We start from the raw sequence: 12,619 nt of genomic DNA on the forward strand, positions 1-12,619 counted from the left end.
ATCTGGCACAGAACCAGAGAAGAGTGGAGCCGCTACTTGGCTCTCTGACTCATGAAGGACTGTAGAGGAAAAAGATTAATTAGATGAACAGGACTTCATTGCCCTAAAGAATCAGCATTGTGTGGTGATTAAGCAGGGAAATCCCAAAATACCCCATGACTGCCTAAAGTGTTGATCCGCAGATCCGCAGATAAAGGGAAGTGTATTGTGGCAAAATGAAATAAAACCCATTTCTCTTTGGTGCTACCATGTATTGAATTGTATTTAATGCCTACAGCAAATAATTATTTTTCAATGGGATTGCACTTATGACATAGAATTGGGCCCACGCTCTTCAACATGCTTCAAAAGTGGTCCCCAGGCACAAAACCTATGAGAACAACTTTTTTTGAGCACAGTAGATTGGCCTAAAGTTTGAAAGTCTAAGCTCTTCTGGAAACCCCTCAATCCCCTGTGTATTTCTAAAATCAGGAATTTCATATTTCTATTATAGCAGCTGTCAGATAAACTAAATATTTCTGTCAACACTTTCAAACAGGATTTTAAAAAGCAAACGAAAGCCACAGGAGATTTACAAACAATCAAGTTCAACCCCACAAGAGTTATGGGGTGAGAAACATTCCATATTCCAGATTAATTGATAAAGATTAAGTGGAAAAAGTATTACAGATTAACTATTTAGCAACTATGCCTGCACCCATAGACTAGGCTTTACTGGTCATAAAAATATTGCACATGATCTTCATGTGCGGGGTAGACCCCAGACCAGAGGTCTCCAGCTCTCCACATAATTTATCATCATACCTGTGAACTCTTCGGGTTTGGCCCAAAGAACTCCGAGAGAAGCGCCGCTGACACCCTGACATGCCCCACTCGCCACCTATTTCCCTTTTTAAATGGAGTTACTTCCCACGATGTCAGCGGGAATACCTACTGACATCAGTGGGCAGTCCTGGCCACGTCCTGCAAGGTCAGGCTCCAGGTAGCCGAAGCCCACAAGTTCCCGGGTATGCTTATCGTTAATGAATATGAGTTACAGAAATGTAATAAACAGAAGTAAGTCTTGAGTCTTTTTAAGATACCTTTTTATTGGGTCAACATTGAAAAAGATGTATAGTTACATAAACTTTCCACAACTCAGAGGAAAGCTTTTAAGATGGCCGCCAATTCTCTTCAGAAAAGGTAGCAACTTTTATTAAAGTCACTTGTAAAATTACACAGACTGCTGTCTGTCACCTCTGGCATTATTCCTTAAATTTTTAGACTTAATAAGTAAACAAATCAAAATAAAGTAAGCTGAATTAAAGGGAAACATTTGAATTCATAAGGGCACAACTACTGAGACCACTAAGCCAACAGGCCCACATCTTGTTATTTTTTACATAGATTTGGTAGCATTTCTGCCATGTTATCCCATTTATCATTGCCCAATTTGCTATACTAACACCCTGACTCCCATACCTGGGAACATCCGGGCTCCGCATACCCAGCTTGGGATAGTGGGTGGATGGGTCTCCTGACATCAGTGGGTGGTCCGTTGATGTTAGTAGTCCCAAATAGAGCCCTGCACGGGACTGCTTTTTTAATCCCGCTGATTTTTTTGCCCAATCCCGCCCGCTCCCGCAATGTGGGTGTTCCACTCCCGCCCGCTCCCACCAAATTTATGGCCAATCCCGCCACGCTCCCGCCACATTTGTGGCCAATCATGCCACCTCCTTACCTAAACTGCAGATTTCCCGCGCAGTCCCGCAAGGCTGCCCTCGAGTTGCTCCCTCACAGCGTCTCTTCTCTTGCTCCGCCCAGGAACAAGGCGGTGTCACGGGAAGTGACGTCACATTGCGTGACTCCGTTTTGTTCCTGGGCAGAGCAAGAGAGGAGACGCTGTAAGGGAGCAGCGAGAAGGCAGCCTGACCACTTGCTCCCGCCCGCAACCCCAGCAAGACCGCCTGCGCCTCCTAATGCAGTCCTCTAGTCCCAAACACAGAAAAATGTAATGGAGTAGGAGGGAAAGCGGGCTCCACAGCGCTAAACCTGGAGTCTCCAACCAAAAACCAGAGAGTTCCTAGGTGTGCTGACTCCTTATCATACTGTCTGCAGTAAACAATAGAATGCCTTGGTTTTAACCACCCAGACACACACTCTGACTAATAAAAGTCTATGAGCGGGTCAAGTCACCCAAAATATCACAATCCCACAACAATGGCTGCCTCCAGGTCTGTAGATAATGGAAGTTTAACGGAACAAAATTAGATAAAAGCAAATGTACAATACTATAAAAAAAAAACAATTTGAGTTCAAAGCGGTAAAAATGGATCAACCAAATCTGGTAAAGATATGTTTATTGGCTGACGTATAATAGATTGTAAGCTTTTAAGACTATGTGGGACTCTCCTCCAGGCATATTATACCGGTATAATACACCTGAGAAACAGAGCTAGACTTCAGCTTTACCAAATCCATGTGCACAGGAGCTTTCCTCGCCCCTCTGGTGCTGAAATGGTTAATACAGTAAAAAAATGCGGGCTAGGAAATGCGTATGGGGAAAAAATGGATGGGTGGGAGTGCTTTAAATGACAGAGGAGGGACGGTAAATATTATTGGCGTCTATCAGCCGGGGAGGTTGGCTAGAGGTGTGTTGTTTAAATAGAAGGAAGTACAGTAAAGGAGGCATTGGCGGTACGCGCTAGGACAAAGGAGGAGGGTAGGGAGAGCCGTAGAGGAAGTGGTTGTACAGAAAGAGGTGGGGGGGAGGAGGGAAGCGGGCATTAAGGAGGAGGGGTATGAGAGGTTGTCTCGCTCCTGCATGCCAGCCGGTGTAAGGCTGCCACACTCGCCAAGCTGAAGGAGACCTCCAAGGAGGCACACCAGAGACATGGCCTCTATGGCGGCAGCTATTGCTGCTGCCCGGACCTCGTCCATGTCCGTTAACCGACCTCTGAATGAGAAGGAGAGGAATCGCTTCGCCTACTTCTCTTCCCTCAACTCCATGGCCAAGAAGATCATGCAGGACAAGGAACGGATCCGGGAGCGCTATGGTGCCGAATGGGACAAGATGCCCCCCAAGGAGCAGGACGAGGCCATAGACAAGGTTTTGGTGGACCCCCAGCTGCAGTCCAGATATGCCCTGCACAGAGGGGCCGCCGACCCCCAGCCCGAGTCCTGCTACCCCGTGCTGAAGACGCAGAGTGGCCAGAAAGTGGTCCACTTTGGAGAAGAGGTGTGTGTTATTGGGTGTGGGTAGTGCCAGCGCATGGAGATACCTTGTCAAGGGCTTGGGTGGGACACCTGGTCTCCTCCCCGTGTCCTAGAATGCCACCATCTGGGCCATCAGGATGGAAATGGTGTAGTCAGGGGGATCTGAGCCCATCTTCTGTATTAAACTGAATACTCCTGGCATTAACAGGGTTAAGGAAGGCTTATCTTTGGGGATTGTGGGAGTGCAGTGTAGACAAAACAGAGCATTCTGTCCACAGATTGAGATCTAGTGGAGTGAAGAGTCCTCAGGCTTAAGGGGGAGTAAGATAGTTCTGAATGATAGAAGTTGCAGTAATAAGTATAATGTTCCATGGCCTTTACCTGCTCTGGTTTCTGTCTGGGGGTTTGTCACTTGGCATGGACCTTATTGGCAGACCTGGGTTTCCAGTTTAAGTAAAAGTGGCATCTCAACTCCCATTTAAGGTTGGCACCATCTCTGCTGGTTGTCATCGATCAGGTAAATGTTAAATCGGTTGTGACTTGTGGCCACGCGCAGCTGCTTTGCCACTGTTTGCCGAGACCTGAGCTAATCCACCAAAGTTAAATAGTCTCTTTTATCTCAAGAAGAATGCATGGCACTTGGCCGTGTTTGAGGATCATTGACTGGCAAGGCTTCTGGCGAAGCTGCCAAGCTTCCACTTAAAGCATTAGAAATGTCTTAGCTATGTATGCCGCGCTCTTTGGAATTCCATCCCTCTCATTAAAAAAAATAGGCCAATTCCGCTAGTGTATAAATTCTGGAAATAGAACATATTATTATTTATTGTTTTATATATTGCCATCATATTCCACAGCGCTATACAATGGGTACACGGATAGAACATATGTGTATATGTGGGTGCTGTATTATTAGTATGTACATATATTGAAGTCCCCCACCTGTGCTTGCGTACCTGATCGCATGGGCAGATCCACTCTTTGAGAATGATGTGTCGCCCAACAGTCGCCAGTTTTAAGAATATCTATACTGCAATTAGGACTTTCTAAAATGGCTGCCACATTTACAGTGGTTTCACTAATGTTATTTTAGAATTGTCCTTTTGTTGCTAGGGAAACCTGCGCAACTCAAACATTTTGATGCAGGTCCACCAGGCATCTTACAGGTTAAGGCTGCAGACAGAAGGACCTTATTTCAAGACTGTGGAAGCTTTGAGGATTGTCATGTGGAGAATAGGGAGGGCGGCCTCCTCTTTCCCTGGACAGCCTCCCCTCTCTCTCTGGACAGCCTCCCCTCTCTCTCTGGACAGCCTCCCCTCTCTCTCTGGACAGCCTCCTCTCTCTTTCTGGACAACTTCCCTTCTCTCTCTGGACAGCCTCCCCTCTCTCTCTGGACAGCCTCCTCTCTCTTTCTGGACAACTTCCCCTCTCTCTCTGGACAGCCTCCTCTCTCTTTCTGGACAACTTCCCTTCTCTCTCTGGACAGCCTCCCCTCTCTCTCTGGACAGCCTCTCTCTCTCTCTCTCTCGACAGCCTCCCTTCTCTTTCTGGACAGCCTCCCTTCTCTCTCTCTCTCTCTCTCTCTCTCTGAAGGACATCCTCCCCTCTCTCTCTCTCTCTGAAGGACAGCCTCTCTTTTCTCTGAAGGGCAGTCTCTCTCTCTCTCTCTCTCTCTCTCGGAAGGACAGCCTCCCCTTCTCCCACTGTGAATAACAAGCAAACAGCTGGAAGAAAGACTACTTTACACATGACTGCTTTTCTGATCAGTGATCCTTTGTTTCTTATACGAATTTCTTATTAGGATTTGTTGTTATACAGGAGGATGCTGGAAAAGGGCACTATTTTGGACACACTGTGTTTATCAAGACACAACGCTAAATTTGTTGCAACTGGAGTGTTTGTGCCAAGTGCTCTGAATTTAGCTCTCGGCCGCTCCAGTTTATAATGTATAATTAAGAGAGCAGTTTTCCTTGTGACCTTTGTGTTCTAAGATTACATTTTTGTACACTGGACAGGAAATAGCACAAGTAACACAATTTTGCTGCAAAAGCGTATAATTAATTCCAGCCATCATATTACTTTAATGCATACGATCCCATCCCTGATGCCATCCCTGAGGAATCCCCCCTCCATTTGTATTGCCCCCCAGCTAGAGGCCATGATGGAGGAAAGTGCTCCAAATGATTTTAAAGGCAGCATTTTCCTGCCACTGAATTGGTACTTTAAGCAGCCAATCGGTGGCAAGTATAGTCGGACGATGGAGAGGGAGGGGCTGTATCTTCCGTGTTCTATTCTTCTTTTCTTATATTAAAGTACTTTACTCGCGTCAATTAGATTAAATACTAAAATGATTTCATTTGAAAATATGTCATTGTTCTGCCCGCTTTTGAGGTTTTGCCTTTACTGACATTTACTTTCTGTTCCCAATGTATGTCTCTATATATTTATTTAGTCATAATACTTGGGGCTAAACGTCCCCCAAACAGAACGGATTCCAGCATGTGGGGGGTCTACATTGTCTTGGCTGATACAAGGCATACCGCATGTGGATACATTTACCAAAAGCTATTAATCTTTGAAACACAAAGAAAGATGAGGAAAGTCGTAGCTCTTTAAAGGGATGCTTTGAAGAAGGTGTCTAGGGGTTGGGGGCTTGGAAAGGGGCAAATGCTTATGAGGGATTCCTCCATGCATTTCCAAGGGTCAGACAAAAAATGTTTGCCGTGCTTTGTTGTTCATTACTAAATACTTTAGTGTGTTTTTGTTGCTCTTTATTTGTTTTGATTTGGTAGCCTCCCTCTTCATGTGATATTATTGTGACCCTTATAGTGTTATCTAAATAAGATCCTATCATCCTAATAAACAGTGTTGTTTCTTTTGTGATGAACAGTCTGTGTGTTATTCTGTAAACAAACCCATCTAATCCACTGATTAGCATCTGACTGCATTTCCAAATGTTTGTCCTGGCTTTTAGGTTGCAAATCAGGAGACTACTAGTTGGGAACATCACAAAGAGAAGTGACAATACCAGCCAACAATGGCCTTTTAACTCTTTGGTGTCAAGATTAATAGAAGTCAAGAACACTTTTGACAGTTCTGGTTTTGCCTCCTTTCTGTATGTATATATGTATATATATATATATATATATAAAACATGCCATATTACTATGTCTCTGGACTTAAAGTACATGCAATTACTTTCCTTGTGTTCAGAAACACCCCATGCACCCATTTACAGGCAAGTAGTACAAGGCGTGCATCGCTTTTTGAAAGCTGTAATTATTTGTTATGTGTTGGTATGCTGGGACTATAACTTTAATAATGCTCAGATATTCTAAAACCACAAAAGTGTATTTTAAAAAAAAATTGATTATTCTTCCCCGCCAACCGCTTCCAAGAGGCTAAACTGCTGCAGTTGCAATTTGCTTATGATTTCTTCTAGAGGATAGGTACAATAGTTCCTTTTCAGAATTTTTAAACTTCATGGTTTTGGGGCCTGATTATTCCTCCAAATTGAGGCGTCTATTCAATAAAGAGGTAGTTTGCATTTGAACTCCTTTATATCGTTATGCATTAAGAAGCACAAACCCTAGTGAGATTCTCTTGTAAGAAGATTTGTGTTGACCCTACATAGTCCAGAGCAATACCCGCCAATACTTAAGGGGTCCAAATCATGGCTAGAAGAACTGCAATGGGCGTCCATGCCGCAACGGCAGGGAAGATCAGAGGATCTATCGACTGGCCTATGATCCCCACTGCCTGCAAAAGCAGGACTGTGGGGCACGGTGGGAAGTACGTATAGGTAACGTGAAAGATTAATACAAATTCTCACTGATATAGCTATGAATTATACAGCCCAGTCCTTCTTACATGAGAAGCTTACTTGGGTTTACCCTACATATTTAATAGTAATATCAGGGAGATGAAATTTGAAATCTCATGCAAACTCTTTTTTAGTGAATATACCCAATTAGAGTGCATATTTCACCCACGAAATTATTAGAAACTGAGTATGTATCTATCTCTCTCTCTCTCTCTCTCTCTCTCTCTCTCTCTCTCTCTATATATATATATATATATATATATATATATATATATATATATATATATATATGACCTTTTTCTATCCCATGCTTTTAACCTCCTAGCTCTTACTGAAACCTGGATCCCCTCCCATGACACTACTGCTTCTGCTGCACTCTCCTTCGGAGGACTACACTTCAGCCACACTCCTAGGCCTGATGGCAGAAAGGGTGGTGGTGTAGGCATCCTTCTCTCACCTCACTGCACCTTCCAGAATATACCAAGCCCTCCCTCCCTCTCATTCTGTTCCTTTGAAGCTCACACAATCCGTCTTTTCTCTCCACTCTCTCTTCAAATTGCTGTCATATATCGCCCTTCAGGTCCTACCTCGCAGTTCTTTGACCACCTTTCTGCCTGGCTCCCTTTCTTCCTCCTAATATCCCCTGTCTTATTCTGGGTGACTTTAACATTCCTTTAGATATATCTAACAACTCTGCTAGCTCCAAACTCCTCTCCCTAACATCCTCCTCTGGTCTCTCTCAATGGACTAATTCCCCTACGCACACCGAGGGACACTCACTTGACCTGGTTTTCTCCAGATCATGCTCCCTTTCAGACTTCTCCATCTACCCGTTCCCTCTGTCTGACCACCACCTTCTATCCTTTTCTCCAGTGCTAACCCCTAACAAGACATACTTACAACGCTCACCTCATACTTGTAGGCCATTACCAGACAATACCATTACCCAACTGTCAGCCTCACTTGAACCTCTCTTACCTTCCATGTTAACCCTTTCCTGCCCAGACACAGCAGCCTCTTTTTATAACAACACACTTGCTTCATCCCTCGACACCATAGCTCCAATTACTACAAGTTACCCCCGACAAGTTAAACGCCAACCATGGCATACCAAAACCACACGGTTTCTTCAGAAGTGCTGCCGCACGGCTTCAGAAAATCCAAATCCAGCGAAGACTTTAATCACTATAAATTCATGCTCCACACCTACAACTCTGCCCTCTCTCTCACCAAACAGCTCTACTTCTCCACTCTCATATCCTCTCTTTCTTCCAACCCACGACGCCTTTTTTCTACTTTCAACTCCCTTCTCTGTCCCTCCACACCCACACCACAAACCTCTCTCACTGCCCAAGATCTTGCTACCCACTTCAAAGAGAAGATCGAGACTATTAGAAAAGACCTCTCTTCCTTACAACTCCCTCCTACACCACTCAACACCACTCTCTCCACTCCTACTATACTAACTGCCTTTTCCCCTACAACCGAAGAAGAGATAGCCACTCTTCTTTCTTCCTCTCACCCAACAACCTGTCCCCTCGACCCCATCCCTTCACACCTCACAAAGTCTCTATATCCATCCCTTGGTACATCACTTACCCACCTATTTAATCTTTCTCTATCATCTGGAACTGTACCATCTGCCTTCAAGCATGCGCTAATCACACCAATTCTAAAGAATCCTTCCTCAGATCCCGTCTGTTTGACTAACTACCGCCCTATCTCTCTGCTTCCTTTTATCTCTAAGCTGCTTGAACGGATTGTGTACAACCGCCTCATTAACTTCCTCTCCTCTAATTCCCTCCTTGACCCTCTACAGTCTGGTTTCAAACCCCTTCACTCTACTGAAACAGCTCTAACAAAAGTCTCCAATGACTTGCTCTCTGCCAAAGCAAAAGGTCACTTCTCTATTCTAATTCTACTGGATCTCTCTGCTGCTTTCGATACTGTTGATCACCACCTTCTTCTACACTCACTTGCTTCTATAGGCATTCGAGATACAGCTCTCTCCTGGATCTCCTCATATCTGTCTAACCGTTCCTTCTCTGTCAACTTCTCTGGCAAGACATCATCACCCCTTCCACTTTCGGTTGGTGTCCCCCAAGGTTCAGTCCTTGGCCCTCTGCTGTTCTCTCTTTATACTTCCTCTCTTGGCACACTAATCAACTCATTTGGCCTCCAGTATCACCTATATGCAGATGATACCCAAATCTACCTGTCTTCTCCTGATCTCTCTCCATCTCTCCTGTCCCGTATTACCAATTGCTTGTCTGCTATTTCTTCATGAATGTCACAAAACTACCTGAAACTTAATCTTTCTAAAACTGAACTCATTATCTTCCCTCCCTCCATCTCCACTCCACTACCTGAATTCTCTATCACCATTAACAACACGACTATCTCTCCTACTAACCAGGCCCAATGCCTTGGGGTCATCCTTGACTCAAACCTCTCCTTCATCCCTCACATTCAGTCCCCCGCCAAATCCTGCCGCTTGCACCTAAAAAACATCTCTCGTATCCGCCCGTTCCTCACCCAAGAATCCACAAAAACACTCGTTCATTCCCTTATCATTTCCCGTCTTGACTACTGCAACACTCTTCTGGTTGGCACTCCACTGTCTCGACTCTCTCCTTTACAGTCTATCCTAAATGCCGCTGCTAGGCTCATCTTCCTTGCACGTCGCTCCTCTTCTGCTTCCCCCCTCTGTGAAACCCTCCACTGGCTCCCAATTACCTTTAGAATTAAATTTAAGATCCTGGTACTGACATATAAGGCCATCCATAATACTGCTCCTCCGTACATTTCTGACCTCATTAGCAAATACTCTCCTACTCGATCCCTACGTTCCTCCCATGGGCTAAGGCTCTCCTCCTCACTCATCACCTCTTCCTTTTCCCGTCTACAAGATTTCACTCGAGCTGCCCCATATCTCTGGAATCTACTCCCAAGGAACCTTCAGCATTCTCCCTCCCTCCCAACTTTCAAGAAACATCTAAAAACCCACTTCTTCAGAGAAGCATACCATCTTAGCTGCTAGAACTTCCTTGTCATCGATACAACCCCCACAATACCTCTCACCCTTTCTCTATGCCTTATGTTTGTCACCCCATTTCCCTCTAGATTGTAAGCTTGCGAGCAGGGCTCTCTCCACCAAATGTATCGGTTTGTCTTAGTCTGTCAATTCTTGTCTTGTCATATCCCTTGAATTTATGTATTGTATTAAGCGCTGCGTAAACTGTTGGCGCTATATAAATAAAGGATAATAATAATAATAATATATATATATATCTCATGGGAAAGATTTCAAAATTCATTCATTCTCATTTAGTTATCTCTCCTCTCCTTTTGAGTGGGCGAGGAGAAGAGAAAAATTAATATGCTGCATTTTGTGACAGTAACAGCTCTTTATGTTATTAACAGATAATTACTGTTAATTGGTTCAGGCAACCTTTGTAAAGCTGTGGAAAAACAAAGGGAGAGACACAACATAAAAAGAATGCTCTGCCGCAAAAACAATTGTAAAAAAGTACAAGCCATAGATAGTTTCATTACAGTAATTTACTTGTAATAAAAGCTGTGACTGTCAAGGTCCCCTTTTTATGTGTTGCTGGAGTGAGAGGCGTTCTTAATGTTTTTAACTGAAGCTGTGTAATGCACAAAACAGCCTACACGACATTTCGGATGACGATTCTTTATTACTATGTCCAGAACGTGTAGCTACCAGTAGAAGTCATTGATTCACAAGGTGTTAATGAGACCCACTATGGAGGCTGTGTCACACAGGAGGCCAGCAGACCGCATCCCTGGTCTTAATTACTCCACAATCCTGCAGCGAAAGCAATGATCCACTGAGACTGACGGGAAGAATATTGTACAGTTTCAGAACTTGGCTTAAAATAGTCTGTCTTTAAAAGAATGAGTAAATTTAACTATTTTTAGCAGTCGTTCCACCGCTGCTACTGCACGGCCATCCAAGTTTAATAATACCGGAGAACACTGTGTACATTCCAACTGGGTCCATTCCTCAGTTTTAGAATAAAGTGACCCCTTCTCCAAATCGTTGTGTTATCTATTAGAATAAGACCGTTATGTTGAAAGTTCACTACGGGCTAAAGCAGCTAGACGGGAAGAGTGGCTTCAGAATGACTTTGTTAGGTAGTTCACATTGATGACCAAGCAGGGTGAGCCTCACGATAGATGGGATGCCGAGCTGGTGGAGTCTCTTCCAGGTTCTCTCCTATGTTATTGAGCAAGTGCATGCACATCACACTCAACTCTATTGGGAAGGGCAGAGTACATAAAGATACCTTCACTCACGTATAGTTCCTCTCTGGGAGGTCTGAGTCTCACTCAACAGTGGAAGGCTGTGGGTGGTGAACTTTTGTGTGTATTTGACATTGAGCTATGGTTTAGATTAGCGCAGTGCGACACACTATGTATACAGTAGATGCCGTAAGTCCTGTGTGGACCTCCTACCCCCTACAGGCCTACAACATTCGACGAGCCAGCGCTGGAGCTGACTGGCGGTCATTATATAATACCTTGTTTTTGTTTGTATTTGTTAAGCATTTTTTTCATCTGCATCAATAATTTATCTTTTTTTTGCACAGCTTTTATTGATACAACAGGTAAAAGTTTTTAAGAAAGGCATCCCAATGATATCATTTTATGCTTCTGATAAGTCTTCACTGTAAATGAAGTGAGTTGCTGTCACATTTCATTGCTGCAACAAGGATCATAACTAATGGATTTCGTTTATTTCCTTGCAGGATATAACGTGGCAGGACGAGCACTCGGCTCCCTTCTCCTGGGAGACCAAAGTAAGTTGGACATGATGGATTTCAATCTGATTAACCTGGAAAAACTATTTAACCAATGACATTGCCATTGCTTTGTTTGCTAATTCCTTGAAGTTAGTGAATATGAATTTGAGGTATTGGGGTAATCAATATGTATAATACATACATTACTTTACCTGCAGTAGCATCCCACAAAAGAACACTCGGTTAGCTGTTAATCATCCATATATTATAGTGTGCATAGGATTCTCATATTATTCATTTCAATTAAAAATGAATCATTATAATGCCGATATCATTTTTGGATATTTGCTATGAAAAGATGTGCACTCACATCCTGTGTCTTCAACCAAGATGATGTATCCCAGCATGTAGCTGACCTTAGCCACACATTTACCAGGTTCCTAAAGCTTTTAGGATTTTTTAAAACGGTGCAGACAACGGGAAAAATATCTTTGATAGCCTTTGATGAACAGCAATCGTATTTCCAAAAATATATTTCAGCGTACCTGCCACAAAATCCCAGAACTTTGAGGTACATATGGCATAAATTAAACTACTACACACCCCCCCAACCTATGCACCATCTATAAAAAGAGTTTCAGAGATTTTTCTTAAATATATAGAATGATTGTCCATTCAGGAAGATGACATCAGACACATAATGTATAATGTTATACCCTACTCTGCAAGAGGCATTTGATTCAAGCTGAAATGCATTATTCAAAATATTTAAAATGCCAAGCAGTCAATTCCAAGTGTTTTGTTTACTTGAAGGTGACCATTCCACTTAAAAAGTTTG

At 43.5% G+C, this 12,619-nt stretch overlaps 1 protein-coding gene across 1 annotated transcript in view; it reads left to right on the plus strand.

Moving 5' to 3' along the window:
- The first annotated feature begins 2,872 nt into the window (after positions 1 to 2,872).
- LOC149289897 (uncharacterized protein C1orf198 homolog) overlaps positions 2,873 to 12,619 on the plus strand; it is a 44,241-nt gene continuing 34,494 nt past the window's right edge. The window contains exons 1-2 of the mRNA XM_089490154.1: positions 2,873 to 3,217; positions 11,788 to 11,838. Of these exons, the coding sequence (XP_089346280.1) occupies positions 2,873 to 3,217; positions 11,788 to 11,838 (396 nt within the window). The remainder of the gene's footprint in view (positions 3,218 to 11,787; positions 11,839 to 12,619) is intronic.

This window comes from Sceloporus occidentalis, unplaced genomic scaffold, assembly GCF_023333645.1.
Source record: "Sceloporus occidentalis isolate IW3139 unplaced genomic scaffold, rSceOcc1.0.p SCAF_42, whole genome shotgun sequence".
NCBI classification, from domain to species: Eukaryota; Metazoa; Chordata; class Lepidosauria; order Squamata; family Phrynosomatidae; genus Sceloporus; species Sceloporus occidentalis.